This window comes from Canis lupus, chromosome 36, assembly GCF_048164855.1.
Source record: "Canis lupus baileyi chromosome 36, mCanLup2.hap1, whole genome shotgun sequence".
NCBI classification, from domain to species: domain Eukaryota; kingdom Metazoa; phylum Chordata; class Mammalia; order Carnivora; family Canidae; genus Canis; species Canis lupus.
Genome location: NC_132873.1, coordinates 14,923,739 through 14,943,469, shown reverse-complemented (window position 1 = coordinate 14,943,469; position 19,731 = coordinate 14,923,739). Strand labels below are relative to the sequence as shown.

General features: G+C 47.5%; 1 protein-coding gene across 13 annotated transcripts in view; it reads right to left on the bottom strand.

The window, feature by feature from the left end:
* Positions 1 to 16,681, bottom strand: part of METTL21A (methyltransferase 21A, HSPA lysine) — a 68,972-nt gene extending 52,291 nt beyond the window's left edge. For 4 of the 13 annotated variants that reach the window (XR_012025126.1, XR_012025124.1, XM_072813462.1 and 1 more), the window contains exons 1-3: positions 15,126 to 15,277; positions 14,367 to 14,557; positions 13,311 to 13,422 (exon numbers count right to left, since the gene is read on the bottom strand). Coding sequence is in view for 9 of the 13 variants with exons in the window: in XM_072813462.1 (XP_072669563.1) it covers positions 13,311 to 13,422; positions 14,367 to 14,513 (259 nt within the window). In the remaining 4 variants the exon portion in view is untranslated. Of the gene's footprint in view, positions 1 to 1,790; positions 3,355 to 3,572; positions 3,743 to 4,691; positions 6,595 to 13,260; positions 13,423 to 14,366; positions 14,558 to 14,903; positions 15,048 to 15,125; positions 15,279 to 16,391 lie in introns of those variants that run through there. The other 9 variants (XR_012025123.1, XM_072813457.1, XM_072813456.1 and 6 more) reach the window with 9 other exon arrangements.
* Positions 16,682 to 19,731: the final 3,050 nt, after the last annotated feature.

The window sequence follows — 19,731 nt, the reverse complement described above, 5'->3', positions numbered from 1 at the left end:
CAGAGACAGAGAGGCAGAGACATAGGCAGAGGGAGAAGCAGGCTCCTTGCAGGGAGCCTGATGTGGGACTTGATCCTGGGTCTCCAGGATCACGCCCTGGGCTGAAGGTGGTGCTAAACCGCTGAGCCACCCAAGCTGCCCTATTTACTCTTTTGAAAACACTTGCCCTTTATGAAGAGGGCACCACGCTAACACTTGAAAGAGGTATAGATCTTGTCTTCTAGGAGCATAAATTGGGAAGATAAAACATCCCAGGCAATGTTGTTATTCTGCCCTGGGTTTTTCATTTAGTGTTCAGTTAATTTAGGTAAAGTACTTTGATTAGAATTCTGATCCTTTTGTATGAAAGAATAAATGTTCCACTAGAAACTAACCAACGATAGTACCAGGGCTTCAGATGGCTCTATCATGAGCTAAAATTAAAAAAGCAAGATACCCTTAAGAAGTAATCCACTTAGAAGACGACAGCATACCTTACAGTGGTGAGACAGTGGTAGTTCTGAGAACCCAGTATCATACATACATATATTTTAACACATCTGGGCGCCAGTATTTGTAGTCGTGGAAAAAGTCATTGATACCCCGGGGTAACTAAATTCTAAGAAACTGAGCAATGTGAGAATCAAGGCTAAGTGTACAGTAGGTTTAGACTAGGTTTCTATCCTTGAGGATAAAACAAGCACACATAGAATGCATATTCATGGGACCAATTAATCCCTTAATATAAGAGAAAGATGTCACAACTTTATTGACATTTACAGTGTACATGGTGGCATCCTATCCAGACATATCCTCTCCCCATCCCTCACTCCCACATACTCATGAAGCAGTCACTTCCCAGCTTCTGGGAATGCTGGCTGATGGCTCTCAGCCGAGATCCTCTCCAGGTATTTTCATCCTATGGTCCTGCTCCTCAGATCACAGGACTAATCTCCTCCACAGGGATATAAAGTCCTGCCCCTTTGCCTGACTATGGCCCAACTGCAGGGCCATCACAGCTCTCACTTCTCTGAGGGCTTTTCTGACTGCACCCCAGCCCAATTTCTCCTCCTTCCCCAGTCTTGCTACTTTCATTCCCTCAGAGATGTCCATCTTGAAAGCATTCCCATTTAAACTTTCTGCACCCTAAACTCCATCTCTGAGGATTCTTCCCCAGGGAACTAAGCCCATGACAACATCTGAAACCCAAAGGAAAAAAAAAAAAAAATCATTTGATTTTTCACTTAAACAACCAAACTCTTCCTGTTGAATATTTCTTGCCCTTTATTTTGTTCCATTAAGACAAAAGAAAATTACCTTCAACCTTTTCTCTAATGTTTATGAACATTTAAAACCACCAATTGCAAAAAATAAAATAAAATAAAATAAAATAAAATAAAATAAAATAAAATAAAATAAAACCACCAATTGCTTACTTCACTTGGTAAACCATCCAGACATCTTGAAGCTTTCCACACCTACTCCATCCCATGTAGTTTCCATCCACATCCACAATCATCTCAGTATCTGTTCTCCTAAGTCAGGGATACTAAAGGAGCTGAACTCCAATGAAAATACTCACTTCTAACAACATACCTGAATGGGACTGGCCTTTCGTTAGGGATCCGCCTTGTTGGTTTTTGTTTCGGTTTTATATTATTTAAATTCAATTCCTCTTTCACTTGCCTTCCATGTTTATCTGTGGCACACTACTGGCATTTTATGGATTTGCTAATATGCTATGCATATTTCTATTTCATGTGCATTTATCAGAATTATGTTGAACCAGTACATCATAGAATGCTCAGAACTTTTAATGCATAATTCATCTTTATTAAAGTAAAATCTCTAAAATATATGTAGAAAATAATGTATTGGGTATTTTCACATCCAAGAGAGTCACTGAAAGGTTAAGAGGAAGGAGGAAGTCTTGTTCCTAATGTTTCGCAAGGGAAATCTATCTCTAGTACCAAATACCATACTGAGATTATAATAGTCTTGTCATCTAATTGTATGTAAGCTGTTAAGCTTGTACATTGTTAAAAAATGAAATGTGTATGTGATGTATGACTTCATTCATAAAGTCTAAGACAATCATAAAATAACGTAGCAATTATTTAACTCAAGACCAGTACCCTCTAAATGGAATGTATCTTTTTCATTCAACCAGTATTTGGCTATGAGACACTGGCTACTGAGAGGCAGCTGGGGAAGAGGCATGAGCAGTCCTGGCCTTCAAGAAGCTCCCCATCCTCTGGGGAATCCAGACGTGGAATAAGCACTTACAAGTACAGTATAGGAGGAGCTTCTCCTCAGGGAGCTAACCTCCCTTGAAGGGGTGTGATTTAAAACCGCCTTCATTGTTACCCTAAGCATTACAGGAGGAGGGGAAAACCTAGGCAAGAAATATAAAAACAACATTTGAGAAGGGGGAGTGGTAAGGAAAAACCTGCAGCTTTTGGAGAAGACAGCCTGTGCATAGCACATGGAGGGCCAAGATTTCAGGGGTTTTCAGAAAGTAAAAAAATATTTTTTACTTAATCCTTTGTTTATATACCTAAGTTGGAAATTAAGCCGAAAAGCAGGAGATGAAACCTCCAAGAACATATGTAAAATATCAGCGTGGGTTGGCCTCACCAAAACAAGCTCACTGCTTTGAAGACACCCTTATACCAGCCCTTTATTATGTCATCAGGGAAAACTGTATCAAGGGGGAGCAGTATGGGACAGATATACATTCTTTTAATGTTAGTTGAATTTTTCAGAGTAAAATACAACTAAAAAGTCACAGCAATGGAGAAAGTGCTGCCTCGTTTTAAAACTGCACGTGTGCTTTGCCCCTTGAGAACACCTTTGGTTAGACTTTTTGTTCAATACACCATTTCATTAAATATGATTCAATTCCCCGTCTCAATTCCCAGTCTGAGGCCTTAACTGACATACTCAATAACTTATAATTCTTATAAGTTAGAGTCAACTATAAGTCCTCCCTCTGGTTTCTCTTCTGTGCTTTGTAAATATGTACATCCTTTTCAGGATCATAGTGAACCTTACTCACAGTAAATTGCCTCTCCAGCATCGCTAAGAAGCTGTTGTCCCGTTCATAGCGAATTCGGCAAGCTAAAAGAATCACGGAGCGGTTGCTACTGAGATGTTCCAAAGTTTGAAGAAGATCTGCGAATGTTTCTTCTAAATATATGATATCAGCTCCAAGTATCAAGTCAAATTCTCCAGGTGAATAACTCCCCAAATTTTGTCCCCAAGTCAGCTCCTTAACAACAGCTTTGGGTTGGATATGGGGAGGTAAATTGGCTTGAACGTTTGATTTAAGAAATTCTAATGCTACTTTTCGATCCGTGATAGTCACATGAGCACCTAGAATGTGGGACAGAGAAAGAGTCATGTGCACAACAATACAACTAACAGGTAAGGGGGGTCAAGTTTAACAGCAGGGTGAGGGTCTCTAATATCCCACCAATATCCAGAAGGTCATGCCCTTCACAGATGGCTGCAAAACTGCAGAGCAATGACCCGTGCTCCTTCTGCACAGCCTACTGGCAAAAGTGAACCTTTGATTTGCCTCTCTGCCACACCTGTTTGCTAAGTTGTGCCTGGAAAACAGTCTCCAAATGACAAGCCGAAGCTTCTGAATTTTGCAGACAGAGTTGGCCCACTCTGGCGTCTACCACTATACTTCATTCATGAGGTTGTGATCTTCAAGTCAGCAGACCTCAGGGTAAAATAGAATCCACAGAAGAAAAGTCTAGGAGCAAGTGATTATGAAGATGACAAGATACCAAAAACAGGGAAAGGCTACTTTCTGGAGTCTAAGTCTTAAAATGAATCAAAGAAGAGATTAATTGGCTACGACAAAACCCCAGCCCACATCTCCTTCTGGTGTTAGGAAGCAGCATTATGTGTTCTTTGTATTTATGTTTCTATATATACATACATATATACATGTACATACATATACATGCAAAATTATATATATATGAAAATATGTATGTAACATAAATAGTACATATACACTTAAAAGATGTGTATATACACATATACATGTATATATAATTTTTGAAAAGTGGTAAACTTAGAAATTCCTAGATTGTATCAAAGTACTGGAGGTTAAAATATAAGATCACGTTTTCTAAATGCTAGGTGTCTGCATGCAGTGCATACAGTTAATGCAATATTCTGTTAATGTTTCCTGTGAGTTGTTTACCATGGACCAATATGGCGAGAGAAGACTGAACCGAGTTATCCTTAAGGTGAAGCAACCACGCAAGGTCAGCCCGGAAATACCTCATCTGCATTGCAGTACCAGTATGTGTAATCCTATTTAGTTTGCGCCTCATAAATTCTGAAGTTTAACACCGTGATTCATTCTTTCATAACATGATCTCTCTTCTGTACCCTTCTTTAGTTTGTAATCGCCATGGGTAATCCCCCACGGGATTCCAGACCAGATACAGCAAGCACTGTTTCAGTGGCAGCTCCCACTGATGTTGCGTATCTTAACCTGTAAGGTTAGGACAACATGTAATTCAATCTGGCATTTACAGTCCTAAGTGTGATACTGAAGAAAACGTTCAAGCTGTAGACTTTAGATGTACTCCTACCACTTTGACCTTTCAGTGCTAGACAGCATGCTACATGATGAGAATTCAGAGATACTTCTCATCTCCCCTGATAATAAAAAATCACAGACTGCCTTTTCCTGGTTTGACTCAGAACTTTATTTCTGACTTTTTTTTTAAGATTTTATTTACTTATTCATGAGAGACACAGAGGCAGAGACATAGGCAGAGGGTGAAGCAGGCTCCCTCTGCAGGGAACTCAATGCGGGACTTGATCCCAGGACCCAGGGATCACCACCTGAGCCAAAGGCAGACACTCAACCACTGAGCTCCCCGGGGGCCCCTATCTCTGGCTTTCTTAACAGTCTATACATTTGCAGGCAATACTGGAGTGATCTAGTCTTTTGCACATCCCCTCAGTGTTCGTTTTAATACTTCTTATGTGTAGACCTTTTCAATGTTTGTCTCGGGGGTTTCTGAGGCTACCTCTATGGTGTTAGGGGTTCCAGGACTTTTGGCAGGATCCTCACGTGAGCTAGCCACTATCCTGTAACATCTGTCAATTGTACAAATATCCTAGTAGCTACCATCAGCCATGGGACAAAAACCCCTACCTTCATAGAGCTTACATTCAAGTGAGGAGAGACAGGCAATAAGATGTGTTTTTAATATTAGAATATCCAGCATGGGGGTGCCTGGTGGCTCAGTCCATTAAGCATCTGCCTCCAGCTCAGGTCATGACCTCAGGGTCCTGGGATTGAGCCCTTTATCTGGCTCCCTGCTCTGCGGGGAGCCTGCTTCTCTCTCTCTCTACCCCTTTGCCCCTGCTTATGCGTGCCCTCTCTATCTCAAATAAATAAGATCTTAACAAAAAAAAAAAAAAGAATATTCTAGTATGTTATTTGAAGATAGGCACTAGGGAAGAAATAAAGCAGGAAAGAGAGATGTGAAATGTCCAGAAATAAGGGAGATGGCAGTGACACATAGGTCACGTTTCAGAAAGGCTTTGGCTTTTTCTGAGATGGGAAGCCAGTGGAGAGTGCTGAGCAGAAGTACGGATGAGTTGAGGCTTTAACAGAATTTCTAAGGGTAGGTCAAGGCCAGAAGCAAAGAGTGGTGTGAAGAGGCCACTCAGTGACGCTGCTAAAGGAGGCAGGTGGTCTGCCCCTTGCTGTAAGCACCCCAGGCCGCCATCCCAAACCAGCTCCCAAACACACCAGCCCAGATGCAGCCTCTCCCGACTCTCCTGAGCAGAACTCCCTCACCAAACACTCAAGAGGTCATCCCTCAACTGGGCAGCTCCCCCAGTGGTTTCCCTTTAGGTGTTTGTTTAGGGGAAGGGGCACGGAGGAGGGCTTAAATCTCTTTGAATCTATCAGTTTCCTTTGAATCTTTCTTCCTCTTGCAGTTTAGTTGGGAGAAGAAATAGATCATTTGTCCGTAGCTTCCTACCATCTGGATCTTGTGGATCATACCATTTGTGTGGTCTAGCATGTTCTTCTCTGTGTCTCCTGTAAATCTGAGTTTAATTTTTTGAGCAAGACTATTTCAGAGGTGGTGGTGTGTTCTTCATCAAGAGGCATGTGGTGCCCGGTAGGCTCTGTTGTTGTGATGTAAGCAGGCACAAATACCCAAAGCCCAGATCTTTAATTCACTAGATTCCTCCTGTGGTTGTTTGTTGAGAAATTTCTACAAAAGGAAGTTTCTTTCAATTACTATTTGGTTACTCATTTTGAATAGAAACTGAATAGGAAAGGCAGGGTCAACTCTGCTCTTCCCTCCCCTTTCATATACCAGATTCCAAAGATCTGGTTTCTAAGCATCCTCAAAAGATGACTAATTGAGTTCATTCTGCTGTTGTATCATGAACTCATGGATTAAACATATTTGATATATTTAAGTCCAGTGCCATGGTCAGTATTGATGTTCAGGTTGTCCTATCTTTTGCCAGTGGACACAACACCATGTCGTCCTTGTTAGCTTCTTCCTTGCTATCTGGTATGACAAGATATTGCGGGGTCATCTCAAACATTTCCTGCTACAGAAAATACATTTCCATTACACATTTTCAGCCACTTAAAACTTTTTTGATTTTTTTTTTCTTTAGATGGGAAAGAACAAGTCTGTATGCTGTTGGGAATGGTCAGGTAGGAAGAGGGAAGAAGAGAGACAACACAGGAGAGGGAAGGTGGACCGCAGTGTCACTGAGGAGGTGACAGGGGGTTGGCCTGTGCAGGGCAGACGCCAACGTGCGTGACAGAGCCCGCAGACCCAGCCCCAGGGAGATGGGAGGTTACAGAAGTCCTCTTCCGGCTGCGTCAATCTCCTCAGAGAAACAAGAAGTGTCACCAGCTGGGAGCAGGTTAGCAGAGAGGAGAGGAAGCAGAGTGGCCGCTCAATGGCATCGACTGCCCCTCACGTGACGATGGACGACGTGAGGCAAGACGGAGCAGCAGCCGCACTGGGGGCACCGGGCAGCTCGGGCCTGGAGCCCCAGCCTCCGCCGGGCGCACAGCCTCATGGGGAGAAGCGAGGGCGGCAGAAAGCCCAGGGCCCAGGAAACGACCCCCCGGGAGGCCCGCGCTGCAACACGTAGTTGGTGACAGACTCATGGGAGCTGACCCCACACGACATGTCCCGCCGCCACTCAATGGGTCACAGGAAAAGACACGTAACACCTACCATCACTTTCGTTTGTACTTCTGTGAGCAACACCTGACATCATTCGAACGTGTGAGCGCAGGCTACATACCGGAGACGCAGAGATGAGCAAACCATCCCTGGCTGCCAGGAGCTCGGTCTCATGAGGTCTCACGAGGGACAGAGACACAGAAACACAAACACAACTGTGATGCAACGAGAACGTGCGGAGTAAGCTATGGAGACCTGGGTTGCCAGGAAATGACGTGGACCCAAAGGACACTCTTTGAGAGGGGCAGAAGTCAGAGAAAGAATTCAGAAGGAAGGGAAATCTGAGCTTACACTGGGAAGATGTGGCATCAAGCAGGGGAAGGGGGTGAGGAAGGGCCATCGGGGCAGAAGGGACAGGCCAGAAGTCGCGGGTGAGTCCCTGGAACCGCAAACTGCGGCCGCTCTGACACAGGAGCCTGAAGAGCCAGGCAAGAGGGGGTCAGAGCCTCAGAGTCTTAAGAGTCTTAGGCCGTGGCGAGGCACAGGGTTTTTTCTTTTTTTTAAAGTAGACTCCATACCCACTGTAGGGCTTGAACAAATGACCCTGAGATCAAGAGTCACATGCTCCACCCGCTGAGCCAGCCAGGCCACCCCCCCCCCCAGGCACGGGGTGTTTAAGTCCAGGCCACCCCAGCACTTCTGCACGGAGGACGGCCCGCTCTGGCCAACGGGGTCTACCCAGACTAGGTCTGAGAACACAAAGCAGAGGCAGAGAGGTCAGGCGGTGGGATGCACGTACTTGCATCCATGATGAGGGAAGAGACAGATGCTGAGAGCTGGTGGGGAGGGGTATGCAAAGGGAGAACTGCAATAAGAAATCCTTAGGAAAAAAAATAATAAAAAAAAAAAAAAAAAAAAGAAATCCTTAGGAGAAGGTCAACAGGGCTCAGGGAGGGAGCTGGGGCTGGGGGGCAGGTCAAGCAGCTGGCTTGAGTGAGGACTCGGATGGCCACACTCACTCACAAAAAAGAAGGATGAGTTTGCAGAGGTAAGAAGAGTTCAAGTGTAAACACATGTACTGTTTGAGGTGCTGAGAAATCGGCAGGTAGAGACACTCAGCCTTCAGTTAAACATACAAGTGAAAAGCTTGGTACAGACAAAGTACAGAAAACTAAGACGGCTCTTTCCTGATCCGAGCGTTATAGTTTAAGGCTGTTCCCCAGACTTGGTTGGCATCAAATGACCTCGGAAGCTTTTAAAATCCAGATTCCCTGACCCCACCCCAACTTCTAGAACCCTATCTTTAAAATGAGATACTTTTTTCTAAGAATAATTTCCACACAGTATGAAGAGATTTTCAAACTAAGAACCAGAGCTTGAGAGTCAGACTGGATTCCAACTCTAACTCCACATCCATGAGCTTTGTGACCTCAGGCAAGTTACCTAACCTCTATTAAGCCTTCATTTCACCATTGAAGACAGCTCCAAGTGGACCTACCAACCACACAGAGGAACAGTGAGGACAGACTAAAGACCCAGGAAGTGGGAACTGCCCAGTAATAAACAGGTGTTATTTTCTTTTAACAGGAAAATCTCATCACCCATTATTAAAGTTCTATAGAGAACTCCCTGGTTTTTTTTTTTTTCCCATCTTTTCCTCCCTCCCCCCTCAGAATTAAAATGGAAGCTTCCTGAGGAGGCAGGTATGCACAGCACCTAAAACCAGACCAGATATATGGTGGGTGTTCCCTGAATTCGGGAATAAATGACTCAGGTTACAAAAAGTGAAAATGCTGTAAAAAGAGAACGATCAACCTCTGACATTTCAAGATCACTACCTATTCTAGTTCTCACTGCCTTCTTCCTAAAGAGACTAACTTTTCCTTTACCCTCAGATTTCAACCTCAAAACTAATGCCTAATACTTTGCAAACACAACAAATAACAGGGATGCAAATCACATAGCAGCACAGAGGTACACACGTAACTTGCATGTATGTACATACATATACATATGAGTACACGTACATATACACACGCCTCTATAACCATGATCACAACTATGATTAAAAATACAGGTGGAGGTGGGGTTCCTGGGTAGCTCAGTCGGTTAAGCATCTGCCTTCAGCTCAGGTCATGATCCTGGGATCCTGGGACTGAGCCCCACATGGGCCTCTCTGCTCGGTGGGGAGCCTACTTCTCCCTCTCCCTCTGTCCCTCCCCCCTTGCTGTGTGTACTCTATCTCAAATAAATACAATCTTTAAAAAAAATACAGGTGGAGGAAAAAGAATGGAAGGAAACACACCAAAATAGCAATAGTACTTATGTTGCAGAATCATGAATAATTAGAATGTTTGATGGGCCTGTCATCTCCCTCTTTATTATGCTTCTAAGGCTATTTTTTTTTTTTTTTAAGATTTAACTTATTTATTTGAGAGAGAGAGCACGCACAAGCAGAGGCTGGATCCTGGGACCCTGAGGTCACGACCCAAGCCAAAGGCGGATGCTTAACCGACTGAGCCACCCAGGCACCCCTAGGGCTATTTCTGAAATGGAGTTACATCACTTTTGTAAAAGAAACATTACTTTTCATGATCTTCTAGCTTGTCCAGCTCTTATTCCAGAACTATTTGAGTATCTATTGCGTGGCAGTAGGGACCGAGGACACGTAGAGTGAGACCCGGCCCATAACTCATGATTCAGCCTGCCAGGGGAGACAGACACAAGAAACAACTGCCTATTACAAAATGTGTCTCAACAGAATTGGGAGCAGACCTGGCACTGTGGGCAGGAAAAATAACGCTGAGTTCTGCTTTGGGGCAGGAAAGGATTCAAGGAGGTGGCAGTGAAGCCGGGCCAGGAAACACGCGTCCCCAGGTCACGAGAACGTCGTCTGCTGTTCTGTTCCACCCCACTCCCGGAGCCATCCATCTTGTGTGGCAACAACTAACTAGTCCCCCACTCTGCGCTAGTCTTTGAAAAAGCTCATCCCATTGTCCCAACCTCACAGACCCAGATTCCTAGATCACAAACAGAAATACTCAGAGGGGCAATCACTTTTATTTAAGCATTTGCTTTGTGCCAGTCAATGGGCTAACCACTTTCTATGCCTAATCTCATTGGATCCTCACTGTGGCATGAATTGATAATTATCCCCAATTTTTTTTTTAATTTTTTTAATTTTTATTTATTTATGATAGTCAGAGAGAGAGAGAGAGAGAGAGAGAGAGAGAGAGGCAGAGACACAGGCAGAGGGAGAAGCAGGCTCCATGCACCGGGAGCCTGACGTGGGATTCGATCCCGGGTCTCCAGGATCGTGCCCTGGGCCAAAGGCAGGCGCTAAACCACTGCGCCACCCAGGGATCCCTATCCCCAATTTTTTTTAAGATTTTTATTTATTTATTCGTGAGACACACACACACACACACACACACAGAGACAGAGACACAGGCAGAGGGAGAAGCAGGCTCCATGCAGGGAGCCCGACGTGGGACTCGATCCTGGGGCCTCCAGGATCACACCCCAGGCTGCAGGCTGCGCTAAACCTCTGTGCCACAGGGGCTGCCCAATTATCCCCATTTTATAGGGAAACAAGTTGAGAGATTAAGCAACTTGCCCCAGGTCACACAGCTAGTAAGAGATAAAAGAGGGGTCAAAACCAAGTCTAACTCCTATGCACTTTGCCAACTAACATGTCTCTATACCAGCCGATGGTGCTGTGAAGCCTCGGTTCTCCCAGGGAAGCAGAAGAAACTTCATTTCCCCTCCAGTTAACTCCTCTCACATCAGCAAAGGTAGCGTCAAGGAAAGATAATAAAGGGTCAAAGCGTCTTACAAACCTGATTTGACTCTCAGGTCTCCACTGACCAGGACTTCACAAAAGGGGCTTAACCTCCCAGAACCCCAGTTTCATTGGTAAAATGAAAAGTTAAAAATAGGGGGATCCCTCGGTGGCTTAGCAGTTTAGCACCTGCCTTCGGCTCAGGGTGTGATCCTGGGGTCTCGGGATTGATTCCCTCAACGGGCTCCCTGCGTGGAGCCTGCTTCTCCCTCTGCCTGTGTCTCTGCCTCTCTCTCTTTCTCTGTCTCTTATGAATAAATAAATAAAATCTTTAAAAAAAAAAAAAAAAAGAAAAGTTAAAAATAATAGCTGACACTCATGGGGATATTATAACAAAGGTAGTGTATGAGAAAGGGCCTCATTGCTGCCTGCAAGTGCTGCGATGTTAGGCAGAAACCCAGGCCCATTTACATATACTGCTAACCACCACCCTGCCCATGCTCCCCATCACATTTGGGAAAGCAAGGATCTAAACAGAGGAAGGAATTCTGAAAAAAGAAAGAAGTTACCAGAAAGAGGACACAATGGGGAGGGAGGGGCTTCCGTGGGTCCTCGAGTACCTGTAATATAATGGAATTCTATCTCCTCACCACCAAAGTGGGGTCTGAGTACCAACAGAGTCGGCATCATCATCTCCTGGGAGCTTGTTAGAAATGGGGCCCGACCCCAGACCTACAGAAGCTGAAACCACATTTTAACAAGAGCCCTGGGTGACAATACTGAAGTGATGAATGTTATATATTGCATCTTACAAGCTGGTTTGAACTGCAGGAGTCAAAAGCTGTAGAAAGGAGTCAACAATGAATAATAAAATAAAAAAACTTAAGGGCGCCTGAGTGGCACAGTCGGTTGAGCGTCTGCCTTCGGCTCAGGTTGCGATCTCAGGGTCATTGGGCTCCCTGCTCACATTGTATGCTTCTCCGTCTCCCTTTCCCTCCGCCTCTTTCCCCTGCTCACACTCTCTCTCAAATAAGTAAATGAAATCTTAAAAACAAAACAAAGCTTAAAAGTGCTCTAGGCCTAAGTTAATGTCTGTATAGCAAACAAAAAATGACAAACCTTGATATCATCAGAACTGCATACTGTGAATACAATTTTTAAATATATCAGTACAAACTATAGTAGGGCTGACCCTTCTTAGAAGAGAAAAACCAGCAAAGTTTCCTCAGCAAGGACACTATAGGAATGGGAAAATCTGCTCTACTCGCCTAACAGGTTAACAGAGTATGGAAAGGCCCCTAAACTACAAAAAACTATGTGTATGAATGTGACAATTGTCTTTGAGCTGAAAGTTGCCTTCAGGGATCCCTGGGTGGCGCAGTGGTTTAGCGCCTGCCTTTGGCCCAGGGCGTGATTCTGGAAATCCGGGATCGAATCCCACGTTGGGCTCCCGGTGCATGGAGCCTGCTTCTCCCTCTGCCTGTGTCTCTGCCTCTCTTTCTGTGTGTGTGACTATCATAAATAAATAAAAATTAAAAAAAAAAAAAAAAGAAAGTTGCCTTCAAATCATACTATTGGCATAACACTGAAGGGGGCAGGAACCCAATTCAGACAACCTGTCTCCTGAACTGCAATCCTACTTGCCCAAATAAGGGGCACTTGGGTGGCTCCGTGGATTAAGCCATCTGCCTTGGGCTCAGGTCACGATCCTGGAGTCCTGGGAATGGAGCCCAGTGTGGGGCTCCCTGTTCAGTGTGGAGTCAGCTTCTCCCTCTGCCCCTTACCCCACTCGTGTTTTCTCTCTAATAAAGAAATAAAATCTTTTGGGATCCCTGGGTGGCGCAGCGGTTTGGCGCCTGCCTTTGGCCCAGGGCGCGATCCTGGAGACCCGGGATCGAATCCCACATCGGGCTCCCGGTGCATGGAGCCTGCTTCTCCCTCTGCCTGTGTCTCTGCCTCTCTCTCTCTCTCTGACTATCATGAATAAATAAATAAAATCTTTAAAAAAAAAAAAAAAAAAAAGAAATAAAATCTTTTTTATAAAATAATAATTGCCCAAATAAATAAATGTGTTTGCTTAAAGAACAAAACAACACTTAAAAAAAAAAAAAGAAAAGCTGAAGAGAGCAAAGCGATCCCTCATGAGAAGTATAAAAGGATGAGAGCAAGAGCACAGAAATCAGACTTACCGGAGTTAGGGGCAATAGCGGTTGACTCAGAAGCACATGACACAGAAAATCCAGTAAGGGGAAAACGGACAGGGGTCTGTGTCAAGGAAATAAGCAAACACACCTCGCAATGAGTTCTGCTCACAAAGGAGTGAGCCAGGGTACAGCACTCACCCAGCAGGGCAGCCACTATGCCCACCAGCCCGGTGCCGGCACCCAGCTCCACCGCAGAGCAGCCCCTGAGCTCCACAGCTCCCATCTCCAGGTACGTGGAAAGAACCACAGCCTGAGTCAAAACACAGCGGGACGATCCAAGTCAACAAGTGCTTTAGGAGCCCAAGGGTTTCGGGCAGCTTCCCACTAGCGGGGGACATCACACGCCCCCCTCACCCTGCATGGTTCCAGGCCCAGTTTAGTGATGTGCAGAAACTCAGCAGCTGCTGGTGGGTGACCCCCTAGAGGGGGCACAGACACCGCAGCCTCGCCCCACCAGGTCCCTCCTGGGGACCGCAGGAGTCACGGACACTGCCCACACAGCATAGCGTCCTGCTCCATCTGGCACCTTTAATTTCTTGCTGTTTGGTATATGAATTATATCTCAATAAACCTGTTATTAAAAATAATAATAATTGGGCAGCCCGGGTGGCTCAGCGGTTTAGTACCGCCTTCAGGCCAGGGCCTGATCCTGGAGTCCTGGAATCGAGTCCCACGTTGGGCTCCCTGCATGGAGCCCGCTTCTCCCTCTGCCTGTGTCTCTGCCCCTCTCATGAATAAATAAAAAAAATTAAACCATAAAATAAAATAAAATAAAATAAAATAAAATAAAATAAAATAAAATAATAAAATAAAATAAAATAATAAAATAATAAAATAAAATAATAAAATATAAAATAAAATAAAATATAAAATAAAAATAAATAAAATAAAATAAATAAATAAAATAAAATAAAATAAAAATAATAAAATAAATAAAATAAAAGGCAGCCCGGATGGTTCAGTGGTTTAGCGCTGCCTCCAGCCCAGGGTGTGATCCTGGAGTCCCGGGATCGAGTCCCTGTGTGGAGCCTACTTCTCCCTCTGCCTGTGTCTCTGCCACTCTCTCTCTGTCTCTCATGAATAAATAAATAAAATCATAAAAAAATAAAAATAAATAAAAATAATAAAATTATAATAAAGACCATTCTTACAATGAATTGTGGTTGTCTTCAGAGGCCCAGTGGCTGTACTTACCGCGTCCCAAACCACTGCTGCGACTCCCAGCTGCCTCCAGTCCTGCCGGATCTGGATCGTGTGGTTCGCAAAGGAGAAGGTGGCAAGAGGCTTGTGGAATTTCTGCAACCCCACTCCCGCGGTGTCCTCATAGGGCACCAGGGCCATTTCGCAGGCACTCAGCTCTCTGCACCCTCAAAGCTCTTGAGGCTCTGGCCAGGGGGAGAAAATAAAAAAAGCATTCTCTCTTAAGTAGCTCCAAATGCTTTTTAAGGCCATTTTTCACAAGTTCAAAAGAAGACAACAGAGGTGGGGGGGGGCTTGCTAAGTCCCTCGCGAGGCCCTTCCCCTTCTGGGAGGGGCGCCCGGTTCCGCAGCCCGGCCACGGAGTCGGCTCTGGGCCCACGACCCCGCGGGCGCACCGCGGCTGCAGGGGGCCCGGAGCGGCGGCCCAGGGCGGGGACGCGGGCACGCGCGGGAGCTCTAGCCGCGGGCCGCAGCTTGGGTCGCCCCCCGCCGGCTCTTAAGTCCCCCACAGCGACGGCCACGAGCCCGAACCTGCACTTGGACCGGGTGTTAACGGTTTGCGCGCAGCCCCGGGTCGCCCCGGCTGGAAGTGCGAGCCCCGAGCCCCGAGCCCCGAGCCCGCCCGTCCGCGACCCCCTCGCGCGGGCCCCAGAGCTCCGGGAACGGGGGGGGTCCCCGGCCGCGCCCAGGCCGCCCCCCAGGCCCTGCGGGCACAGCGGCCGAGCCCGAGCTGGGCCCCCGGCCTCCACTCACCGCTCCGGAGCCGCCCCGCGCCGCGCGCCTCGCTCCGCCCGCCCCGAGCGCCTCCGGGCCGCAGACACGCTTCCGGCCCCGCCTGCAGGTGAGCTGGGCGCGCGCCCGAGGGGTCCGGCCCGCCTCCCTCCCTCCCTCCGCCGCCCGAGGTGTGCGAGCCCCGAGGCCGGGCCGGTCTCCGAGGGCGGGGAGGGCGGGAGGGCGGGGGGCGGGGAGGGCGGGAGGGCGGGAGGCAGGGAGGCCTCGGCCGGCTGGGGGCGCGCGCGGCTCGGGCTCTCCCCGGCCGGGGCCCCGCGGCTCCGCGCGCTTCTCTCGGGCTTTGCCGACGGGGAGCGTCCGCCCGGCCCGAGCGCGGAGGGTCGCCCGTCGCCCGCGGACCGAGTGGGCTCCGAGGAGTGCGCGGCCGCCCCTCCGTCCTCGCCTTGCCCCGTGCTGGGTCCTCGGCCCTCCGCGTCCGAGGCGCTGGCGTCGCCGCTTGGTGGCAACAGAGGAGAAGTGACAAAGCCCCTGTCGTCCAGAGCGCGAACTCGGAGTCCGCGCGCGACTGGCCCCGCGCCCCTCCTCCCCGGACCCGCGCCTCCTCATCCTCCCCGGACCCGCGTCCCCTCCTCCCGGGACCCCGGTCCCCCTCCTCCCCGGGCCCCGCTCTCCCCCTCCTCCCCGGGCCCCGCTCCCCCTCCTCCTCCCCGGGCCCCCTCCTCCCCGGGCCCCGCTCTCCCCCTCCTCCCCGGGTCCCGCTCCCCCTCCTCCTCCCCGGGCCCCCTCCTCCCAGTGTCCCGCGTCCCCTCCTCCCCGGGCCCCGCTCCCCCTCCTCCTCCCCGGTCCCCCTCCTCCCCGGGCCCCCGCTCTCCCCCTCCTCCCCGGGTCCCGGTCCCCCTCCTCCTCCCCGGTCCCCCTCCTCCCCGGGCCCCCTCCTCCCAGTGTCCCGCGTCCCCTCCTCCCCGGGCCCCGCTCCCCCTCCTCCTCCCCGGTCCCCCTCCTCCCCGGGCCCCCGCTCTCCCCCTCCTCCCCGGGTCCCGGTCCCCCTCCTCCTCCCCGGTCCCCCTCCTCCCCGGGCCCCGCTCTCCCCCTCCTCCCCGGGTCCCGCTCCCCCTCCTCCTCCCCGGTCCCCCTCCTCCCAGGGTCCCGCGTCCCCTCCTCCCCGGGTCCCGCTCCCCCTCCTCCTCCCCGGTCCCCCTCCTCCCCGGGTCCCGGTCCCCCTCCTCCCCGGGCTCCGCTCTCCCTCCTCCCTGGTCCCCCTCCTCCCAGGGCCGGCGGTGGGCGCACCTGCCCCAGGGACCTCGGTGCCGGACGCGACAGTCACCGACCCAAGCTGCCTCCGTCCTCCCTTTCTTCCCGCTGTGCGCCACCCCCCCCCCCCCCGCCCCACCTGCCGCCGCTCGTCCCGGGGGTTTTCCGCGTCCCCGCGCCTGAGCAGGACCGCGGCGCCCGCCACCTGCCCCGCCTGGGCTCTGCCGCGGGGACGTCTCTACTGCTGCCGGGCGACCGAGCGTGGGCCCTTCCCGGTGCCTCCCGTGCGACCTGCTGCAGGAGCCTCAGGCCAAACCTAAACCGCCGCTCTCTGGCCTCCCCCCTCCTGCAGGGGGCCTGCGAGCCTCTCCCCACTTTTCTTTAACCTTCCAGCGGAAGAGGAGACTTGGAAGGGATCAGCAGTGAAGAAGGCCTTTGGCTAACTTTTTGTCTTTGCTCAGCTTGTTTATTTTAATTTTTAAGATTGTATGTAATAGGATTTATTTTTTAGTGCAGTTTTAAGTTCAGAGCAAAATTGTTGAGAAGAGACAGAGATTTCCCATACACTCCCTGCACCAGCACAGGCTTAGCCTCCCCCCCCCATTATCAGCACCCCCCCCACCAGAGTGGCACATTTGTTACAATTGATGAACCTACTTTGAACACAGCATTATCACCCAGAGACCATAGGTTATTTGGGGGGCTCATCCTTGGTCTTGAGCATTTTATTTATGAGTTTGGACAAATCTGTAATGGCAAATATCCACCATCATAGCGTCATATAGAGAAGTGTCATTTCCCTAAACATCCCCTGCGCTCCACCTGTGGATCTCCCTCCCTCTACCATAACCCCTGGCAACCGCTAATCTTTTTACGCAGTTCCTCTGGTCCATACCAAAGAGTGTGATTACTGAATTTTATGGTGAAAGTATGTTGAGTTTTATAAGAAACTACTAGACTCTCTTCCAAAGTGGCTGTACCATTTTGTGTTCCCACTAGTAATGAATGAGAGTTTCCGTTGCTCCATGTCCTTGTCAGTATTCGATGTTGTGTTTTGAATTTTAGCCACTCTGGTAGGTGTGTACTAGTTGTTTTAATTTGCAATTCCCTAGTGACATGTGATGTGGAACATCTTCATATGCTTGTTTGCCATCTGTGGATCTTCTTTAATGAAGTGCCTGTGGAGTCTTTGGCCTACTTTTTGGTCCTATTTTATTTTCCAGCTTTATTGAGATATAATTGACATATTTAAGTTTAAGGTATAAAGTGTGATGATCTGATACGTGTATATACTGCAAAACCATTATTATAATAAGGTTAGTTAACACATCCATCATCTCACATAATTATTACTTTGTGCACGTGTGTAGTGAGAACATTTAAAATCCACTCTCTTAACAACTATTAAGTATAGGCTACAGTATTATTAACTATAATCACCATGCTGAATATTAGATTCCTAGAACTTACTCATCTTATAACTGTAAGTTGGTACCCTCTAACCAGCATCTCCTCATTCCCCTACCCCCTGCCCCTGGCAACCACCATTCTAACCTGTTTCTATGAATTTGTCTATTTTAAAAAATAGATCCCACATAGGGGCATCTCGGTGGCTCAGCCAGTTAAGCATCCAGCTCTTGGTTTCAGCTCAAGTCCTGATCTCAGGGACGTGGGACCCGGCCCCGTGTCATGCTCCATGGTGGGTGTGGAGCCTGTTTAAGATTCTCTCTCCCTCTCCACCTTTCCCCCCTCTCTTGTTTATGTGTTCATGCTCTCTCTCTAAAAAAAATAGAGAAAGGTTCCACGTAGGAGTAAGACCATACAGTATTTGTCTAGCTTCTTTCACTTAGTATAGGGCCCTCAGCGTCCAACCATGTTGTTGCCAATAGCAAGATTGCCTTTTCTTTATGGCTAATATTCCAAAATATATTTGTATACATATAATGTATCTTATATGATATATATTATGTGAGGTATATCACACCACATTTTCTTTATCATTCATCTGTCAATAGAACATAAGTAGTTTCCATGTGTTAGACGTTGTAAATAATGCTGCAGTCAATGAACATGAGGATATAAGTATCTTTTCTAGATGGTTTCACTTCCTTCAGATATAAACCCAGAAGTGAGATTACTGGATCATACAGTAGCTCTATGTTTGATATTTTGAGGAACCTCCATACTGTTCATACTGATTTCCATAGTGGCTATACTGAATTTTATTTCCACCAACAGTGCAATAGTGTCCCCTTTTCTCCACATCCTCTCCAACACTGGTTATCTCTTGTCTTTTTGATAGTTGCTGCTCTAACAAATGCGAGGTGATATCTCATTATGGTTTTGATTTGCATTTCCCTTATGAATAGTGACCCTGGGCATCTTTACATGTGCTTGTGGTTTGCCTCATTTTTAATCTGATTATTTTCTTATTGCTGAGTTTTGCCTTTTTTTTTTTTTTTTTTTTAAAGATTCAGGATCCTGAGATCGTGACCTGAGCTGAAATCAAGAGCCAGATGCTTAACTGCCTGAGACACCCAGGCACCCCTTATTGTTGAGTGTTCTTTGTATATTTTGGGTAACAGTCCTCTATCAGATAGCTCTTTTGCAGATATTTTCTCCAAGTCTGTGTCTGGTCTTTTCCTTCTCTTGACAGTGTTTTTTTGCAGAGCAGAAAATTTTTATTGTAATGAAGTCCACATTATCAATTCTTTCTTTCATGGATATTGCCTTTGGCATCACATCAAAGAAGTCATTGCCAAACACGAGGTCATCTGCATTTTCCACTATATTACTGTATAGGAGTTTTATTGCTTTGCATTGTAATTTGGGTCTGTAGTCATTTCCAGTTCATTTTGTGAAGGGTGTAAGGTCTGTGTCTAGATTCATGTTTTTGCATGTGGACGTCCGGTTGTTCCAGCACCATTTTTTAAAAAGACTATCTTTTCTCCATTGTGTTGCCTTTGCCACTTTGTCCAAGATCAGTTGACTATATTTATGTGGATGTATCTGTGGGCTACCCACTGATCCGTTTGTCTGTCCTCTCACCAGTACTACACTGCCTGGATTATTACAGTTTATAGTAAGTCTGAAGTTGGGTAGGGGCAGTCCCCCAACTTCATTCTTTTCCTTCAATATTATTTTTCCTAGTCTGGCCTTCCTTCTCTCCTCCTTTTCTCTCTTCCAGGGTCTCCTTTCTCTCTTACCTCCTCTGCATCTTTGCTGCTACTGCCTCTCATCCTTCCTCTCTTCCCATTTTCTATTTTTTTTTTTTTTTTTATGATAGTCACAGAGAGAGAGAGAGAGGAGAGAGAGGCAGAGACACAGGCAGAGGGAGAAGCAGGCTCCATGCACCGGGAGCCCGATGTGGGATTCG